The sequence below is a fragment of the Syngnathus typhle genome, linkage group LG17 (genome assembly GCF_033458585.1).
Source record: "Syngnathus typhle isolate RoL2023-S1 ecotype Sweden linkage group LG17, RoL_Styp_1.0, whole genome shotgun sequence".
NCBI classification, from domain to species: Eukaryota; Metazoa; Chordata; class Actinopteri; order Syngnathiformes; family Syngnathidae; genus Syngnathus; species Syngnathus typhle.
The window spans coordinates 5694941-5714755 of record NC_083754.1 but is presented as its reverse complement, the minus strand read 5'-3'; the positions used below and the strand labels follow the sequence as shown (position 1 = coordinate 5714755).

Genomic DNA, 19815 nt, shown 5'->3' with positions numbered 1-19815 from the left:
ACAAACTTTTTTTTTTTTTCTTTCAAATAAATATAACTACTACGGCTTAAATTTACCACTCAAAATAAACATTCTTTTGCAACAACGGCTTGATGTTCTTATTTTATTCTTGCAGAAGAACAAGGGAATTTGATCAATTAGTACAGTTAAGTAAGCGTTGTTTTCATCACATAAAAAAAAAGAAAACATCAGTTCTCATACTCAACAGGGAGTTTTAATTGGGTTCCAAATGCCTTTGTCCTGTTTTCTTCCATAAAATGCATTACTTTTTATGGAGAAACCCCTGCTGGACATTAATGAGATGTGCTTTCCCCCCCACCAGGGGTTATTTATTTTACAAGTCTTGTAATTAGTCAAGAGATACTATTAAATGTGTATACAGTACTTGCACTAAAGAATGTTTCAAACTTTCATTTTGACTACCCTATAAAGAAACAAACCAGCACTATAACTGAACTCAAATATAAATACAAGTGCAAAAAACAGCACATATATACTCACCCTGTAACAATATTTAAGCTTTAAGCCATTAAATTGTAGGAAAAGTAATTTAATAGAAGACAGTAATAGAAAAAGCTCACGTCAATAAATAAAACATTTATCGAAGAGGTAAAAAAACAACAACAACGGAGTCTTGGTAAAACAAAAAAAGCACTAATATTTCTACAACAGTGTGAGTTTACAATAGTGCAAGATAATTGTGACAGTAGTAAAAACAATATCACTCTTCAGTTCATTCAGAGGAGCTCAAATGCTGTGACATCACAGAGTGGATGCAGGGACCTGGTTAAAGTCACAGTTTGAACAGATTTGCTGAGGCAGTGCAGCGCGTTTTGTAGCAGGGCGTCCGACTTTCAACATCATTAACCCCCGGCAGGAGTCCGACCGGGGACCTGAGGCCTGAAAGAAAACTCACCTCCAATCAACAGTGCAAATTAAATTCCTGCAATAGGGGGGGTGAGGACGGCGGAATGTCAGTCAATTTGGTGTGTTGACGGCAAGAGAAAACTCCTGGGAAGATTATAATTGAAAGTCTTGGGCCACCGGCGGTGATTCCCAACGATGTCTCAACAAGGCAGCAAAACAAAGCAAATAAAACGAAAATGAGAAATCCAACCAGTTTGGAGTCTAAACACATCTAGATCCAAAAGATAAAAATTGGTTCTGTTAAGACTTTGTCCAAAGCATCGTTTTTGGTTTCTGTGCGGGCGCCTGTTGAAGCGTGAGAATGGTGCCACAGTCGCGCCTTTAGAAGAAAAAAAAAGATGTTTGCAGTGCAGATAACCTTCCAGTATAAACAGATGAGGTGTGAGAGTGGCACCAGGAAGGCTCGGAGTGATGTGTGTATGATAAAGACGTAGGGGGCGGGTGATTATCGCACGACAGGGTGTCGAGCGTGTGTGTGTAGTAACATATCAACGTTGTGTGTGCCTGTGACAGTTGCTGTTGGGGCAGGGCCGGTGGCGAAGCTGTCAGTCAAATTGGCATCAGCCCTCGACTCTTCGGAGGCTTGAGCGATTGTAGGAGTCCCTGAAAGAGAAAGAGGCTGTTTTTGTTCCTGAAAAATAACCTGCAAAATTCAGAAAGCCTCCGCCATTTTGTTCTATCTGCATCATACAATGAGAAAAACATGTCAACATTGTTGCATCATGCGAATTTTCATTTCCTGATACATTCGGGCTCTCCTTCTCAAGTGTTGCTTTGCTTTGGTTGGAAAAGCGACATGATCTTATTTTGTTTGTGTGTGTATGTGTCAATGCGGAGGCGTGACATGAGTGTGTGTGCGTGTTTGTTTAATGTCTCATGTTACCGCTGTGTTTGTGTAGCCAGAGTCGGCAGGGTCCGGTACAGCTGTGGGATCTTGCGGTTGATGAGAGGACCCAACGCTTCTTTGAGTTTATTGTAGTTCCTCTCCAGCTCTCGGTGGTACTCCTTTTGATCGGGCCCGATTAGAGCCTTGTTCTTCCTCAGAGCGTCCTCGCACCTGCACGCATAGGAGGAGAAGAGCCACTCAAGTGCGTTGCCTTTAACAAGGCACATCAGGCAGGATTATGGCGCACGTCATCACCTCTTGGCAAAATCTTTAAAGCATAAGCGCAATTTGTTGTGATGGCGAAAAAGCTTGGGGTCGTCGGGAATGTCAGTGAGAAAGACCTGCGCCACCTCCAGGGGGCCCTGTGAAAAGAAAGGGGGGTGGGGGGAGGGGGTTACGTATATGCTAAGGAATGCACAGCCTCACATGGATAAGGGGGGGGGGGGTGAGGATTTACATTCCATTTGACACTTACTAACACAATAGCCAGTGACAGCTCACCTGGTTGACGGTGGTGCCCACGCAACCCTGCAGCACCATCTGCAGCATCTTGGAGTCAGACGGGTCTTGATTTGTGGCAAAGGCCAACTCCTGCGTCTTCTTCTGCATGTCCTCAATGGCGACCTCGATGGGCACCAGGATAATCTGGAAGAAACAAAATATTGTAAAAAAAATAAATAAAAATAAAGGCCGAGTGTACTAACTGGCACCTACCTCCTCCTTGTGAGTGACGTTGACGCGTGTTTTGATGTACGGGAATGCGTGCGACGCCGTCAGAATGGTTTTGCGCTTGTACTGCTCGTGCAGGTCTCCGTGGGCACGGCCGTCCAGCGTGAAGGGCGTGCAGTACATGAAGGTACGCAGGTTGTAGTTCTTGTCAAAGTAGGTGATCCTTTCCTTCAGCTCGTAGGTGTCGAAGAACGGCTCCACGTAGGTGATCTGGAGGTAGGCCTGAACGGAAGACCGTGATTGGTCGCACATTTGAAAATATTTGACCGCTGTACAGAGATAAAATAGTTTACATTAAACTTAAACTCTTGCCATCCTTCCACATTCCACATTCCAGAATAATTCATTTTAAGGCTGTTAGAAGATTAAACTTGACACCCGTGACTTTTGACTCAGTAAAAGTTTGGACTCAATTACAGTAGAAATAAACTACAGTAGACACATATTTTATACCATTTAAGATGGCTTGTGAATTATTTTATTTTAGAAAGGCAATTCCAACCATTTTATTTTTTTAAATTATTGTTTCTTATGTAATGTCTCAGTCATCCAGGTCATGGTGATCTATGTGGAATTAGGTCCAGTCAATTCAACCTTTGTGAATATATTCTGTAATAACCAAATTTATCGAAGCTGCTGAATATGCCGTAAGCAACAAATGAATGAATGAATTAATTTAGGTACTGAATATATATTATCTATGAGTTTAAATTAAGTACTCAGCTAAAGCCCCTAATTAGCAACCCGTGTTACCTTGTTGGGATTCAGTTTGCTTTTGTCCACAGGGTTGGAGTCCTTGATTATTTCGACCAGCTCGTCCCCAAATTGCTCCGAGTAGAACTCCTGAGTACCAAAGGTATTCATGTTGAGCATCCATAATATCATTTTGATTGTTTTGATTAATGATCAATAGATGTGCCTCAAGTCTATGGGAGATCTCAGCCAGCTTGGTAATTGATGGCTCTTTGTAGACAAATTCCTGCTCATCTAGGTCCCCAAATCGAGAGCCGTAGAAACCCACTCGGAAGTAGGTGCCGAACATTCTCTGAAAACTGGGGGTATTCGGAAGGCAATGAGTCGTATTTATTTGGAAATCTCTTATATTTTTGTAACAATAAGCTCAATAGTAAATCTTATGTAACTCACCAGTCAATCACAGAGTTGGCGGAACGTGATGAAGCAATGAATGACAAAGAGAGAAAATTGTCAATACAAAATAAATGAGCAGAGCATTTTTACACATCAAAGTCAAAGTCAAAAGCACTCATATTGTCGATATAAAGAAGTTTTAAATGAAGGCATTACCTCCCACCCTGAACTCTGTAAGAGAGATCAAAAAGAAAACAGATGTCAACAGAATTGATAATGATTTTTTGGTTGTTTTTTTCAAACTGATGCTACAGCTTACTTGGTTGTAGACTTTGTTGAAGGCATCCTGCAGCTTCCCGTGGACCGAGGCCAGCTTTTTGAAGTCTCGGTTGGCTTCGTGGATGGGCAGAAGAATCTTGTACACCTCATTTATGGCTTCGTACATGGCGGCCTGGATTTAAAAGCACAAAAGGAAATTCACGCTTGCACACATGCTGCCCTTTGGCCGCATTAATATGCGGCCATGTGTTGTGTTAACACAGCCTGGGCAGCCAGCATGTCCTTGGAAAATGATGGTCGCACCATGTTAAAAGAAGCAGCTGCTTGCTCCAGGAGGCCCACCAGGCCCGATTCACTGAAGTACTTTCCAGCACAAATACCCTCCTCCTCTGGTGATAGGACATCATCTGATACAGCTGACTCCTCCAGGACATTGGAGGAAATATTCTGTGTGTTGGAGGGGAGGACATCAAATTAGATCCAGCTTTGCTTTTGGGGGGGGGGGCACAATTATCTCACTTACTTGAAAAGTGACACAGCCGATTGGCAAGTAGCGGCAGTCCTCCAACATGTTGAGGTATTCGGCCACCAGCGCAGCGCTGTGGACGAGACAGTGGGCCGCCTCGGCGTGGTTCCCTCTCTCGGAGTGCTTGCCCGCCATGTTCTGAAGCCACGTGAGGCGAAGGTCTGGGGAGTTTTGGTAGCCCTTTGCGATCCTGGTGTGATCGAGAGTAAAATTAACCCCTGGAGGAGTACAAATATCTCAGTTGGACATGTATTCCATTACCTGTACATCAGGTCAATGAGCATTTCAGGATCTTGCTGATGCTCCTTCATCTTCACAGTGTCGGTGAGAATCATGTGGAGGTTGAACACCAGATCCTGAACCTGCAAAAACGAGCACAATTAATGTGATATCTTTCTATGTCGGGATGAAGCATGCTCAAAAAAATCCTTTATATACATACCTGATCTGGGAAGGGGGTGTCACGCAGCTCTTCATCCTCCTTGGCGTAAGTCAGGATGGTCTTGAGGGACCGGCGGAGGTGTTCTTCATTAAAGGTCTGTGAGGTTCCCACCAACGAGGACAGCGACATTGTGACCTGCATCTTAACTCGGGCAAAATTCTGTTCCAAAGACAGAGTAGACACAGGGTCTCTGCATAAATGTTTGCGTTTTCAGCTTTCGGTCTTAAGCTGCATCGATACTTACATTTCCTATCTCAAAGTTTTGCCTCATGAGCAGATAAAGGGAAGCAGAGGCGTGACTTCTGACAGACGCGATGCTACTGCTGCAGTGGCGCAGCAGACGCAGGCACAGGTCGGCACAAAGCTCAGTGTCCTCTTCAAACAGCATCTCTGGAAACTTAACACAGACCAACACTGTTGTTTGCTACAACGTACTACGCAGACAGAAATACAACGAAATTTAATTCTATTCCCAACTGAGGCTGCGCATACTTTAAAGACAAGCGCTCGCTGTGTTGTGAAGCAGTGCTGCAGGAAAAGGGCGCTCTGGTTGCCTGCCATGCTGTGGAGCAGAACTCTAAGCACGCCGCCTAACACGCTCTCCTTCAGCTCTGAAGCCACCACAGTCTGTAAAAATAAAAGACATGAAAGCAATCATAATGTAAAAATTACCCTTTTTTTCCATGTATAATGCGCCCCCATGTATAATACGCACCCTAAAAAGGGCATGTTGATGCTGGAAAAAAGCTTGTACCCATGTATAATACGCACCCAAATTTTGACTCCTACTTAAGTCCGTAAACGTAAAATTATTTCAGAAAAAAGATCATCTTTGGGAACAACCGGATGTTACTCTGCCAGTCAGTATCACTGCGCATGCGCTAGCAAACTCAATAGCGAAGAAATGTTTCGGATTTGTGTGGGGTACATTGTGACAGCAAACGAGCAGGTGATCGAGCAAGAGTCTGATACGAGACCATTGTGTTCGTATGGAGCGTGTTTGAAGTGAACAGCAGAGAAGAAAGCGCATCTGTAATGGCGGCCTCCGTATCATATCCGGATAAAAAAAAATAATAATAATAATAATAATTTGTACCCATGTATAATGCGCTCCCCAGATTTTAGGACAATTAGTTAAATTTTGCGCATTATACATGGAAGAAAACGGTAATTGAAGATCAATTTACCTTGACTACTATCTCCAAAGTATCCAGTACCACCAGAGACGCTTCTGTAGAAAGATTTCCATCCACTACAGACTCCTGCTCCATTTCAGTCTTAGTCCTGATTTGAGGTTACAAATAATTAGCTAGAGGAAAATTTCTAAAATATAGGAATGCCGAACGACAAATATGCAGATGCTTGTTGTAATTTGTCCTTAAGAAGAACAAACATACTTATCAACCCTGTCTGTGTTTTGTCTCCAGTGAGTGACGTTCTTTTTCCACCTCACGTTCTCCTGGCTACCATAGGGGCTCCTCTCTACACATGTAAAGACGTCGCAATTTCCATCAACACACTTCATAAACACTCCTGACAGGTACGCGTACACTACTGCGCTATCTTTTACCTCGGCAACGGCGCACCATTTCCTGACGAGCGCCGATGGTACCGAGAATGGCCTCCTCCAGACGGGCCTTCATGTCCTGAGACTTCTTAAACGTCAAGCTGTTGATCCTCTCCAGAGACTTCTTACCCTGCGCACGAGCCATCGGAGAATTTAAGCATATGGATGACGTGGTTGCTTTAGAAGTCTGCTTTTTTGTAACCTTGTATTCAAAGCAGGAGATGCAGAGATGTAGCAGATCCAGCAGGCGGTTGATTTGCTGCACCGACAGATCCGACACCCAGCGCTCCAGTAGGGAGGCGTCGGCGTTTTTCAGCACCCAAAGGAAGCACACAAGCAGAGTTCGGCTGCACTCGGCAGACAGAGAGCTGCCCTGGCGCCCGGCCTGATGAGGACACACACAGAGTAGTAAACAAACTAGAGTAAAAACATCAACAAAGAAGCGCGTGCAAAGAATAAACGTGTGCTTTTAAAAACAATGTCTGTAGTGTAGCCTCACCACTGTGGGAATTGCAAATGGGTTAACCTTGGCATGCGGCAACGGGGAGCCGGCAATCGCCATGGCAACAGACTGACTGATAGTGCCGTCGAGGTCAGCAATGTCGGCGTGGGCGTGGCGGACCCGAGACGGCGTGGAGTCTGCAACGAAATAACAGATGCTCTCTCAGGTGCCGTCGTGCCGACAATAAAGCTCGTGAATCTCCAGGAGGTGGACATTTTGAACAGGTCTGCAACGAAGCGATTGCTGACCAGAAAAGTCATGAAGCTGATACAGGGCCTCGGTGACGATGGGGAGGAGGGGCAAGTACAGCTGAGCGACGTGGGCTCGGACTTGAGGGTCGCCGTAGCGAGGATCGCAATCGTGGCTGCACAGCAGGGCGTGAACTGCGCTGATGGCTTTTTTATGAAGGAAAAAAACTCTGCAGGGGGATAAAAAAAACAACAACATAGCACGTAAGATTGAAATGCAACATAAATAATAACTGCACATAAAATCACTGGTTACCCTTCTCCTTCGGGATCAAGTATGAGCGACAGCTCGGAAAGGAGCAGGCCAGACAGGAAGTGCTGTTGCCGAAATGGGACAGAGAGCTCAAACATAGTCGCCACGCCTTGGTCTTGCGCCACACTGGAAAATGCTGAACCCTACACAGACAAAAAGGAGAGGAGAGCAAATGTGACCGATTCACTTCATACGCACTTGTAAGGATGTGGAGCTCCATCCAATCTGTCGCAGTTTCAGAACATTGACATTTGTCAACGCAGACATTTTGATCCTACACTAGAATTAGATGCTAATTGAAATACCTGTGAGGTGGTGGAGGACGTGGAGGGGGAAGGCGACGCCGGAGGGCTGAGAGTTGAGCAGGGCAGGTTGAGGACGACGTAGTGCTCGTGACTGCAAACAATGCGGATGAAGTCCATCCGTAGAGCGTTCAGAGTGCTCGGGTTCGGCGTCATGTGGAACTTGTTGCCAATCTGAGACACAAGGTTGTTTCAAAAGTGAAGGCATGGGAGCATCCGTGTTGAAATCCCAGAGCAACGCGCAACTTTTACCTGCTTGTAGTAGGCGCGGATGAGGTTGAACACGAAGCCTCGGTCCATGAGAGACAGCAGGTCATTGAGGAAGAAAGCCAGGCTGCTGTTTAACCTCTCCACAAGCTCCACATCCTAAGTGTGCAAAAAGAAGACAGACTGGTCATATAGAAGAAAAATAAATAAAAAGAGTCTTTCTTAGTTAAATTTTCTAGATTTATTTAATGGAACCTACCTTGTGGTATCTGCTGGCAATGTCCGAACTGATGGCACAAACAAGCGCGGCAATGTCGTCCACAAAGCGGTCCGGGAAGCGCTGACGTCGGGGGACGTCCACTTTTGAGGTGAGGAACAAGTGTTGGGCCATGCTTTTGACCTGCAAACAACAGAAGCTTTGTGATAACGTCGCCTTCCTTCTGTGGGAGGAACCCGATCCCAAATGTTTGCCAACCATGATCTGAAAGAAGAACCAGGCCTGCTGCAGCGCCGCTTCCCTCACGTTGCTAGTGCTGACGACCCACTGGAGAGCCAGCTCTTCGTGGAGCAGCTGGACGAGGACCGAGACACGGCAAGTTTTAGATCACATAAATTGAAACCGAATGAGGCGGAATTCATGCAAACAAGAAAATCTACAATGAATTAGAACAGGCGATTGTAAATGACACAAAGAGTTGATGAAAACACAAAACACTGGATGAATTAGTTTGGTCGACGTGGTTTACCTTTTTCGTAATCTGCCTCGCGGGGGCCGAAAATGAGGCCACGCTGTCCAAAAAGGCAGACATGCGAATGTTGCTGCGGTCGTTTGCCTAACTCGGCGTGATGGTGAGGTGAACACACACACATACAGATGAGGACAACGTGGGGGGGAAGGGGGGGGGGGGGAGTGACAAATGGAACTACAGTCGTCGTGTGGCATGCAAGAACTCAAAAAGCGGTTCGGAAAGCGACAGATGATGAGAAATGCAGGTGGGGGGGGTGCGGCATGCAGAATTAGAAGCAACCTGTGGAGCACAGAGATAGCAAAGGAAAGGACTGCTGAGAGATAATCCACCAGATTAAGGGCTGCACGGAAAATCTAAATCAGACCACTTGTTTTGTTTTGTCGAGAGAATCCCCCTCTTAATGGCTAAATAATTTGTGATCTCAAAATCGTGCAGCTCTAAACCGCGATGGAAGCTGGTGGGAAGGTTGCGAGGGCTTCGGCACCTGCTTGAGCTCACAGCTGGAGTTGGGGTTCCGGCGTAGCACAGATCTGGAGCCCCCGGGGGCACAAGCAGAGTTTACCCAGGAGTGGGAACGATCAATGCCCTGAACAAGAATACACACGCGCAGACACACGCAGACAGTGTGGCAAGAGGCGAGGGCACGGTGAATAATTGTTTGGAGAATTGCCATCAAAGCCAAAATTGGGGGAAACAGAGAGAGCAAATCAAAGTATGGGAGAGGGAAACAAAGAATTGGAGCTACACAAAAGGCACAGAAGCACAAAGCGTAATTGACATTAAATGACATAATTCAACATAATTGCTAATTGACTCTGCGGGAAAGAATTGAGGCAAAACAGAACAGTAATTGCAGCATAACGGAGGAATAATTCCACAAAAAAGGCGCTGAAAACATGACACGAATATACAAAATGGATTCTTTGAAATATGTAAACAAATACAATGTGACCACAAAGATGTCGTAGATGTCAAATAAATGGAAAATAAGGCTTTGAATGAAAAGCGGGGTACCTTGCTGCCGATGATCCTTTGCACTTCTTCGTCAGGAGAAACTGGAGAGCTGGCCAAGTCGGGGTCGGAGTTGCTGATACTTTTCGAGCGGGCCAAGTTAAGGCTGCTCGGCCGGCCCGTCGCTCTGGAGAAGGTGGCGTACTGCAACGGCATCTCATAGGACATGGTGCCGGCATCTGGCGAAAAATACGTGTCGGAGAATTACGACCAATCATACGAGATTATTTTCGCCCTTTGGACTCAACCGCTTACTTGGCGGCGGAATTGTTGGCTCAGCAGTTGGCAGACGGAAGCAGTAGTGAATGTAGGACGCCAGCAGGTTGTTGCGTCCGTGCTGGTCCAAGTTGCCCTCCAGATTTTTGTGGATTTGGTTGACCAAAAGAGCCATGGCTTCAAAGGCGGCGCGGCCAAGATTAACTGCAAACCGGCCAAGAACAATATTGAACGTGGGTGGGGGGGTGGGGGAGATAATTCACAAGCGTGACTCACAGGGAAACAAAAGCTGCGGAACCAGAATCCAATGTTAGCGTGTGCTCACCGATTTGCCCTGCGATGACGGGCGGGTAGACGATGAGCTGAATGAGTTTGTTGAGCAGCTGGTGGAGGAACCTGACGCAGGTGTCCAGCAGTGCCCCCCTCAGCGCAGCCATGCTGGCCTTCAGCTCGCCCTCCATGTTGGCCTCGGTGATGATCACGTCTTTGAGGCGGAAAGGGAAGGAGTACTCCTCCAGCACGTACACTAACGTAAAGAACTTGTCCAAGTGGGGGTCCTGGGGAATGTATGACACTTGAGATATTTTTAGAAATTCTCTACATCTGGAGGCGAAATGAAGTGATTTTGTCACAGGTTTCCTGAGGTTTGGCAAATATCTTTGGCGTACCTGTGTGTGCACTGAAGACATCGCTGTCACCTCCACGTTGAACACACCTTTGTGATTATCCACCCACTTCATGCCTGGCAGCTGAACCTGCCGAGGTGACACGCGACCCATTTAACTCAGTCAACTCGCATGCCGAGCTTTTGCTGTCATTTGCCATTCGTCACGTCGAGCCCACTCACGTCGGGGGTGAGCACCGAGTAGCTGGCCGGGGGCTTTTCCACCGAGACGGGCAAACTGAAGGAGCCCGTGCGCAGTCGGCCGTGCTGCATTAGAGGGATCCACTGCGGGCGGAAAAAAAAAAAGGAGATGCGTGTCTTACTGGCGGTTAGGCTACAGAGGGAGCTGTCAAACAGTGCACTGAGCGTGGGTTGAGGTTTCTCACAGTGTAGCCCACTGGAGTCTCCAGGGGAGTGTTCTGTTTAGGTTGGCAGCTGATGTGGTAGAAAGTAAAGAGAAGATGGTGGTTGTCTGTGAGGTTGGCAGGAATTTTTAGTTTCATCTCCTCGTAGAACTCGGGAGACCTGAGGGAGGAGGGTGGGCAAAAGTTAAATACTCATCTTAGCCAAGGAACTCTGAAGGGAATTCCAGCAAGCATGTTGAAGAAACAGGATCATACTTGTTGTGGTAGATGATGGGGGTGAAAGCCTCTTTGGTGAACTCGGCGCAGCTCGACTTCCCAAAGATGACCTGCACAAAGACACGATGACGAGAAGATAACTTTGAAAGATCAATAGATGGCACACATCAGGCAGCGTCATCGGCCAAACAGTTTAACAACAATACTTGCTCCAAGTTACCTGTCAGAAAAGATTTTATTTTTTTGGGGTGTTGTTTGAGGTGGTGTCGCCATTAGCTAAAACATCAACAAAGTAGTTTCTTACTTCTTACACAGGTTTGAAATTGCGCAATACTTGGAAGGAACATAGCCTCTCCTTCTTAGGGGTTCAAATTCAAGTTTATGTGTCAAATTAACTAATCCATCTTCACACAGGCTCACTAAATGTCACAAAACTTTCCTTCATCCCAGCCTCTTTCTCCGCTTTGAAGATCTTCCACAAAAGACGTCTATATAATATTTCACCGGCCTGCGGCTGTTCTTTTCCGAGGGAATTACATTCTCTCACGTGGCGGGGAAAGGGCGGTGACTCACCGGCAAAGCTTGGCTGGGGTCCTCTGCCGCCATGAACTGAAGTTTCACAGCGATGTTCCTCACCGAGCCCTGGCGGCTGCTGAAGTTTAGACTTTGTGGGTAAACGTACAGCAGGTTCCTGACAGGCAGAGGGAGGGCCCATGAATTGATTTTCATTTAAAGTTTTCAAAACATTCATTGTGAATGCCTGAAATAACATTCAGAAAAACACACTGTAAAAGTGTGACCTAGAACTGACTACGCTTGGTGAAAGTGACCCCACGCCAGGCTACTTCAAACATTAGAGGTAACTCAAGGTCACATCTTAAAACAGCTGATTTTGCCCCACCCCCACAAAACATGTTTACTCACCCACTACTGACACATTAAGTCTGTATTTGATACAAAAAACGACTTTGTGGAAAAAACAAAATGAAGATTCAAATGTTTGTGACCCATCTCGAGAATGTCAATGATTGCATTTTTAAAGAAGGTCACAAAGACCAAGGTCATGACCTGTGATCGAACCATAACCGAGCTAATGTTTGACCAATTCTTGCATGTACACATCTAATAAAAGGCTCGACAGCTGCCCTCGTGCTTCATCCTCCAGTCGGTATGCCAGTGAGACATGTCCGCAAATGCTCAATTGTTTATTATGCTGGTTGTCTGACTTTGAAATCAGGACATTGTCCCTAAGCGACTTGGATTGCAGTCGGGAGAAAAAAAACAGCGCCTTTGGACTGACAAAGTGAAAGAGAAGATAAATCTACTTTGAATTTGCGGGTGACTGCTATCAAATGATGATCTGGAGCCTGCGCTTGTTTTATTTGTCCGCGTTACTCGGCGCAGTTCGCGCCCGCCCCGTCAAGCATGCGGACAGAGCGGCCCCGCGGGAGGACGTCAACGTTCTGATGTTTGGCGTCCTTCAGTTGGGCGAGTCTCTCAACAGCGTGTACGAAAGCACCGAGGGCAAGGTGGCTAACATTCTGCTGACTATGAAGGAGCACGAGGGCAATCTCAAGCGGCTCGGCGAGCAGACGGCGCAGGCTGGCGAGGTGGAGAAACAGATGAAGGAAGTGATAGAGCTGCTGCAGGTCAGCAAACACAAGATTGTGTGCGTGCCGTCGTTACAGTCAATGCCCGTTATCGGAAAGCAGAGCAGCATGTTGCTCGAGATGAAAATCAGAAGTCTAGATGTGACGACTGTGCAGACACAACAAAAGTGGCTTTGAGCGATTGAGGATAATACATGCAAGATGCTTTTTTTGGCAGGAGCAGATGTTCCAACAAGAGACTCAGGCCAAGACGGCTGAGGGTCGGCTGGCTGACATCGAGCGGGAGCAGGCGCAGCTTTGGACCAAAGTGAAAAGCTTAGAGGCCTATCTAAACAGCACGTTCCCCGCGAGCATCAAAGAGCTGCAGGTGAGCTGAACTTTCCCCGTCACACTTGCCAGACAGCGTTTTTAAGTGGGGCGGATCTCACCGCGAGGCTTATCTTTATGGGCTTCGCCGATTTTAGGAACGAGCTGCCTTTAATGCCAGTATCTTGAAAGGTCTGCTGCATTTGACCCAGTTTCAAAAGCAGAAGATTGACAAGCAGGCCAAGCAACTCGCCGCACTGCAGAGGCTGGTGAGTGGCGACGCAAGCGTGGGCTCGGCATTGTCAAGTCTTCAGTGAAGCGCTATGAAATTTCAAAAGGATGATCGTCATCATCGGCACTGAACACCCCCACGGCACTCCCTTTCACCAGTGTAATGTTATAAATGTCACCTTATCGATGTTGTTTGTTTGTTGTTGCATATTATGTATTGCGTTTCGTGCACTGTGTTGATTATTAAAGACCTTGTATTTAAAACGTTTCTACTGACTTTGGTATAAATGAAACTTTTATTAGCTCATTAAATTTGCTGAGAATTTCCTTCCCACGCAAGAACACAGTGATTGATTGGTTAAAGAGAAAAGGGGAATGTGGTGGGGCTACTTTGTGAATGCTCACCTGTAGGTGGTATGCGGCGTATATACATAACGAGCAGGAAATTCCAGCACTTCTTTAGTGGGGCGGACCCGCAAGTCCGGGTAGGGCTTAACGTGCAGCAGCTCGGGTGACAGGCAGTAATGAGGCGAGTCCGGCGCCGGGGAGATGTCGATTTTCAACTGAGCTGTGAGCGGGAAAGAGCGACGTGGACAAATGAGATCTCGATCGCTGAATAAATTTAGCGAATAATTGCTTTGAAAGCGACTTTAAAGTTCACCTGTGACAGGCCTTAGTCGGCGCAGGACGGAAGATGGCCGCCGCATGTCTGCCAGAAACTTGTATAAATCTTCGTCACTTAGTCTGTCCCCTTCCTATCAAAAAAAAAAAAAAAAAAAAAGCAATTCAGGTTTTGTAAAGCAAAATTGAAAAGCTTAGAGGGCTTTCATATTAATTATGCGACATAACATTCATAACCTTGAAATGTCCGAACCATCTGTCTGTGCCAACTACTGTACTTTATGCACCTGTTTGAAAAAGTTGGTGACAGTCAACGTGGCCGGACGGAAAGTTGCAAAGTTACACATGTCGTCGCTGACACTCAGCCGCTCATATCCCCGCTTCTTCTTCTCGTTCCACGTGCCGTGGCCTTTGCGCTCTGGCAGGGGGGAGAGACAAGCCAGATGATGCAAGATAGCAAATGTTGGATATTTGATCTCATCATATCATGTCTGGGTGCTGTACCAGAGTCAGAGTCCGGGTCCAAGCGGTCCAGACTTCCCACGCTGCTGACGATGTTGAGAAGGTGAATGGCTGTCCAGGCGAAAGGCATTCGAAAGCAGCCGAGGCGATTGCAAGACTGCTCTGCCTGCAGACGCAGTTTCTCCAGCTTCTCCTTGTGCTTTTTTTTTGCAGAAAGACGTAGCCGTTACGTAATATAAAAATTGAAAGCCATCCAACAAATAAAGCCAACAGTGTTTGCAAAGGCCAGTCGATTGGTAAATATTGCCTCAGACAGAATTGAGTAATAAGACAGTAAGATCATTCCACGTGCGTGCCGGCTGCAGGTCATGACCTCTGTGACATTACCTTAGAAGAGTCGGATTCTTTCATGACCATGTAGGGTTCGCAGCACTCTCCGATGTCTCCTTGCTGGAGAACCTTCTCGAGCTGCAGGAGCAGAAGCATTCATATTCGGCGTCATTTGGACGAGACACTTCAGAGAACGGATGAGCTCATTCATGAGCCAATGAAAGAACTATCAGCATTAATTCACATTACTCCGCGGAATTACACCCCCCACACACACACACACATACACACACACACACACACACACACACACAGACTTTACCTTAATGACCAAGAAGATATCAGCGGACGGGTACGTGATGGAAAATATGGCCGAGCGCGCCAGAGTGGAAATGGCGATGTGAGGCGTGTGGGGCTTCAGCAGGCTTTTCATCTGATCCGAGTTCAGGTCAAAATAGAAATCCTCGGAAATCTGTCGGGAATCGAGCGATACGGGAATGGTTGGGGGTGGGAAGAGATGGGAAAAGGGGGAAGAAAATGCCACAAGGTAAGGCAGGGCCAAATTCAATAAGGCCAGCATGAGCTCAGCGTTTGACCGAATTAATGCAATTACACTGATACAATACAATTATACCTTTTTCTTTTCCTTGACATCATACAGAGCGAGCGATCCAAATATCGGTTCGATTTCAATCTCAAATCTGAAACCATAAAGATGACCGTTAGTCTCTGTAATAAATGCCAACGGGGAAATTGCTGGACTGCACATATCACCCACTTGAGAGAGAGACACTTGACCATGATTCTCTGACCACAATGTTCTTTGGGCACTTTGGGGACAGAGCATCGCTCCACGGCTTCATCCTGGATATATGGGGGGCAAATAAACGCGCGCAAACACAAGCAAAAGTGTCATGGCAACGCGTGATGGCAAGAAAGGGAGCAAATGGAAAGCAAACACAACATGCAGTGAGGACGTTTCAAATTCTCTTGGCCACATCCTGGGAAAATAGCTTGGACCCAAGAAGTCAACAATGCCACACACCTCATCGGGGGGCGGGTAGAGACCCAACAGGTCACTATGGCGACCCTGCAGGCGAGCCTCTATATTGTGACAGTCCATGTCCTCGGGCCCCGTGCGCTCCAGCACGGACGGCAGGAGCACGTCAGGGGCCGAGTTCTCCAGGTCGAAGATACTAGACCCGCAGCTCCCCCGCGGCGTCTCGTCGATGCAAGTGGACCGCCGCTTTGCGTCATCCTGATGAAAGAGACGAAGGAGGGACACACACACACATCATGTGTTCAACAACTCGTTCCAGATGCTGTTGAAAGCCGAGGTGAACAATGTGCTTGGGCTCAAATTTCTTTTCCTTTATCCATCCAGACTTACGTCAGCTCATGTGGCCAATGCGTAGTATTGCGTAATGTCGTGTCAGATCATTAGGTACACCTGCACATTCCAAACTTGCTTATATTTGTGAAGCCATACAGCTCTTGCATTGGATCTCACGAGACTCTGCAAGTGTGCCTATTGAAGTCACAAGTGTCTGAAGCTACCTGGTCGTCTTGGCGCTCGGGGGCAGCGGCTTCATCCAGCTCAAAGTTCTGTTTTAGCAGACCTCGTTGCCTTTCGCGCTGTCGCTCGGAGCTGTGCGGGCTAAGCATGGTGCTGTAGTGCTGATATCTAACAAAACGGGGGAGCAGAAGTAAAATTCACACTGGTGACGCTATTAAAACACAGGATTCAACTGGTTCCCGTGCATGTGGCAGTTACTTTCTCTGAATGACAAGCCAGTCATCTGTGTAGACAGCCAAGGCATCTCTCACTCTGGGATCCAGTGCCCTGTGGAAGAAGAAAAAAAAAAAAACACACGGATAATTAAGCAGAGTGTGCCCTTACTATCCTTCAATGTCACAGAGAGAAATGCTTTGTTCCAATATCGACGTCACATTTATCACCCGCTATCGTAAAAATTGTGTTTCGACATGAAGGACGGCTTGCTTACTCTTCCTCCTCAGGCAGCGGCGGCTCCAGCGTGTTACACTCCTTGTCCATGTGGTGGAGCTCCAGGTCGTCCTGAGGGAACTCCACGAGCTGCCTGAGGGGGCCGAGCTCCACCCCGGGAGCGTGACTGCTCACATATTCCTCAAAATCCACCGGCTCCACTACCTCTGTCAGGGGTAACTGCAGAGGAAAGAAGACAAGTCAGTCAGATGTCTTAAAATCACATGAACGCAGTTATGCTTGACTGACTCTGGGTTATCCCATTTTCCCTCACAGACCGAGTCTATGTCTGAAAACATGTGTCGCAGTTCCATCAGAGCATGTACGATATATCTAAACACGGCATCTTAAACAACAAGCCTTGTGCATTCATAACCTTCTTTTGAGGAAGGGGGAAAAAAAGCCCCGCTAACTCTACAACAGGGGTGTCAAACTCATTTTTGACCAATCAGAGACTAGTAAAAAACTGCTCAAATAGTTTAAATAGATGAATTGTAAGAAAAATTACTAGCAATATCTATTTTTAAAAAGTGAAGGCAATTTGCAATTTTAGTAATGACACCCAGTCAATGCATAATTTGTCTTCTCGGGCCACATAAAATAATGTGGTGTGCCATATTTGGTCCCCGGGCCTTGTGTTTGACACCTTTGCTCTACAAACTATGGTAACAGTTTTTTAGTCCTTCTCTTTGAAGCCGTTTCAACAAAGCTCCGTCCATTGACTCACTAATTGCAGCTTTCGAGCCAGAGGTAAACAAAGTTAAATACGGGGTGACTCACGGGATGGTACACAGTTCCTCGCTTTTTGGACATCAGGGGTGAGCCGTACTCTCGGGACACCTGCTTCCGGACCTCTGCAGCGACAGTCCTGACAAAGAAGAAACACAAGGGATGAAACAACAACAGCAACAACAAAAGTGCTATATGTCAATAAAAATGAAATCTTAAAAGCCAAGATACCTTTACATGATTAATTGAGTATGGGCATTTGATGTAGCACCGCTAACTAAATTGAATCTAATTGTACTACCAAAAAAAAAAAAAAAAGACAAAACATTGATTACAGCATTCGTTTTTGCGCCAAGGCCGCAAAAGTTGAAACTCCTTGTTTTCAAATCCTAATCCAAGGGACCTTTCCAATTCTTTCTTCTGGAAGCTTTGATGCTGTTTTCCATGTATTATGCCATCACTTTTGTCAAGATGATGCTCAGCCAACAGCTGTTCTCAATGGCCATCTCTTACCAAAAACAAACAAAACAAAAAAACAGTCGAGCTGGCGTACGGGTACGGTGCCGAAGCTCGGGCTCGTCTCTTTGAGGGAGTAACAGCAAATGACAGGCTTTAAGAAAGGGGGTGGAAAAACAACCCCACCACAATCCGCCTCAATAAGACACCAAGCAGCTGCAACTAGAAAGTCAGCGAATAGCAGTTTGGATCACGCGGACAGCTGCAATGGCGAGGCCTCATCATTACATACATATGGTCGATGTGTTAACCAATCTTTTCCCACCACTCAAATTCCATGAGCCAGAGAGACCCCCCCAAAAAAACTGAGACCCATTCTGTGGAACGCCTTGTTTCTGCTGTTCATTCTGAGCACCTCGAAGTTAAAACAGGAAATGGGAACAGCTATCAACCACAAGGGCAATAGCCAGCACATAACTTCCCACCCTTTCCTGCATCCGGCAAGACACAATAGTGCAGCCGAGGAGAGACGAGCTTCAGGGAAACAATGCACTGACTGGAACATCTCTCTGTGCTGCTATGCAGAGTGCTCCACAAAATGCATTCATGTGACGGGGTCCAAACTGATAACCACTCCTAAGGAATGAGTAGTGAGATCAATAGTAGCACTTCCTGTTTTGTTGTGTAGAAAGACTGTGAAGTTAAGCCACAGACACTTCAATTAAAGACTGAAGATAAGATGATTTGCAGGTAAACCCCTCAACCTCAGGTTGCTGAAGCTGTAAATAGATTAACACACACTGTCATAGTGTTTTAATGATATCAAGATGATCAAGATGCTGTCATGACTGTCCATGCATAACGGGAAAGCATAACGCTGTCACAATTAGCTACTAGCAAATGACGTCACACTAGCGGCTTAGCTTTAGTTGTACAGTTGGATGACACTCGCGCGAGACACCACTAATACCACTTTAACGGCCTATTAAGTCCTTTTAATTAACACTACCTCCAAACACTCTTCCATTAAATTGCCTAATGAAAGTAATCTAAATTGGTTATGCTACACCTTAGAAAAAGCGCTTCACAAGGCGGCACCACAGCTAAACAATAAGTTCTCACCGGTTGATTTTGTGAGCAAACGCCCGCCTTTCGCTCGCTGTGGACGTCATGGCGTGTCCCCATGTAACAGTAACTCGTCGAAGACGAGCGGGGGTGGGGGGGTACTCTCGTACTTTTACTCCCGTCCCGTCCGGTGTTGTGTGTTTTTGTGGTGAGGAGGGCGAAAGGGAAAGAGAACCAGAGAGCGCTTCCTCCTCCTCCGAGTCCACGTTGGGAACCTGGCCGGGATCCCTTGTTCCTCCTAGTGGTCGGGAGGCGAGCCAGTGTCAAGTCATCCGTGAGTAATACGTTTACTTCCGGTATTGCTTGGAAGTAAATGATAAACACGCTCATCATTTAATTTGGCGTATGAGACGATACCAGTGCTACTTTATGTTTCTGAATCGACTTGGCCCAGTTGCACAATTTGAGAAGGGACGCCGAATATACAATGATATCATTTGCATAAAATACATCGAATGAACGTGTCATCTCTGTGAAACGTTAATCGTTATTTTTGATGTATTTCCGTTCTGCTTGCGCTGACTTAAGAGCCTTCTCGGCCTCCGTCGTACCTGCATAACGCAGGTAGCTCACCTGACCGGTTTGGAGAATTTAGGAATTGTCAGTGAAATTCAAATAAATTCTGATATACACATGCACACACGCGTAAGCAAACTATTTATATAATACAGTGTATCATAGTGTCATTTCTAGCCCTGAAACGTGCTTTAAAAGACGTTTAGACGCAAGGACAACAAAGTAAGAATAAAAACTCAAAAGACA

At 46.4% G+C, this 19815-nt stretch overlaps 2 protein-coding genes across 7 annotated transcripts; one reads left to right on the top strand and one right to left on the bottom strand.

Moving 5' to 3' along the window:
• Nucleotides 1-89: 89 nt before the first annotated feature.
• Nucleotides 90-19314, bottom strand: LOC133169950 (dedicator of cytokinesis protein 7-like). 5 transcript variants are annotated; one of them, XM_061302511.1, is made up of 50 exons: nt 19051-19306; nt 17524-17611; nt 16745-16923; nt 16513-16581; nt 16296-16422; nt 15784-15996; nt 15517-15602; nt 15373-15439; nt 15061-15210; nt 14796-14876; nt 14451-14607; nt 14234-14364; nt 13987-14080; nt 13731-13893; nt 11752-11869; nt 11218-11288; nt 10984-11122; nt 10781-10882; nt 10602-10688; nt 10259-10490; nt 9973-10137; nt 9721-9896; nt 9191-9292; nt 8704-8790; nt 8433-8528; nt 8217-8357; nt 8003-8116; nt 7754-7924; nt 7452-7591; nt 7196-7365; nt 6945-7084; nt 6648-6830; nt 6449-6575; nt 6276-6360; nt 6066-6162; nt 5371-5505; nt 5123-5275; nt 4879-5037; nt 4698-4798; nt 4434-4626; nt 4214-4357; nt 3951-4082; nt 3848-3862; nt 3462-3587; nt 3296-3385; nt 2528-2764; nt 2315-2458; nt 2069-2175; nt 1811-1984; nt 90-1530 (listed from the first exon to the last, which is right to left on the bottom strand). In XM_061302511.1, the coding sequence occupies exons 1-50, from the start codon at nt 19098-19100 to the stop codon at nt 1488-1490; spliced, it is 6351 nt and encodes a 2116-aa protein (XP_061158495.1). In that variant the 5' UTR covers nt 19101-19306; the 3' UTR covers nt 90-1487. The 5 variants fall into 5 exon arrangements, with proteins under 5 accessions (XP_061158495.1, XP_061158496.1, XP_061158497.1 ...); XM_061302512.1 differs by having other exon boundaries at nt 6972-7084; XM_061302513.1 differs by lacking the exon at nt 8704-8790.
• angptl8 (angiopoietin like 8) lies at nt 12475-13567 on the top strand. 2 transcript variants are annotated; one of them, XM_061302700.1, is made up of 3 exons: nt 12475-12827; nt 13006-13155; nt 13307-13567. In XM_061302700.1, the coding sequence occupies exons 1-3, from the start codon at nt 12531-12533 to the stop codon at nt 13409-13411; spliced, it is 552 nt and encodes a 183-aa protein (XP_061158684.1). In that variant the 5' UTR covers nt 12475-12530; the 3' UTR covers nt 13412-13567. The 2 variants fall into 2 exon arrangements, with proteins under 2 accessions (XP_061158684.1, XP_061158683.1); XM_061302699.1 differs by having other exon boundaries at nt 13253-13567.
• Nucleotides 19315-19815: the final 501 nt, after the last annotated feature.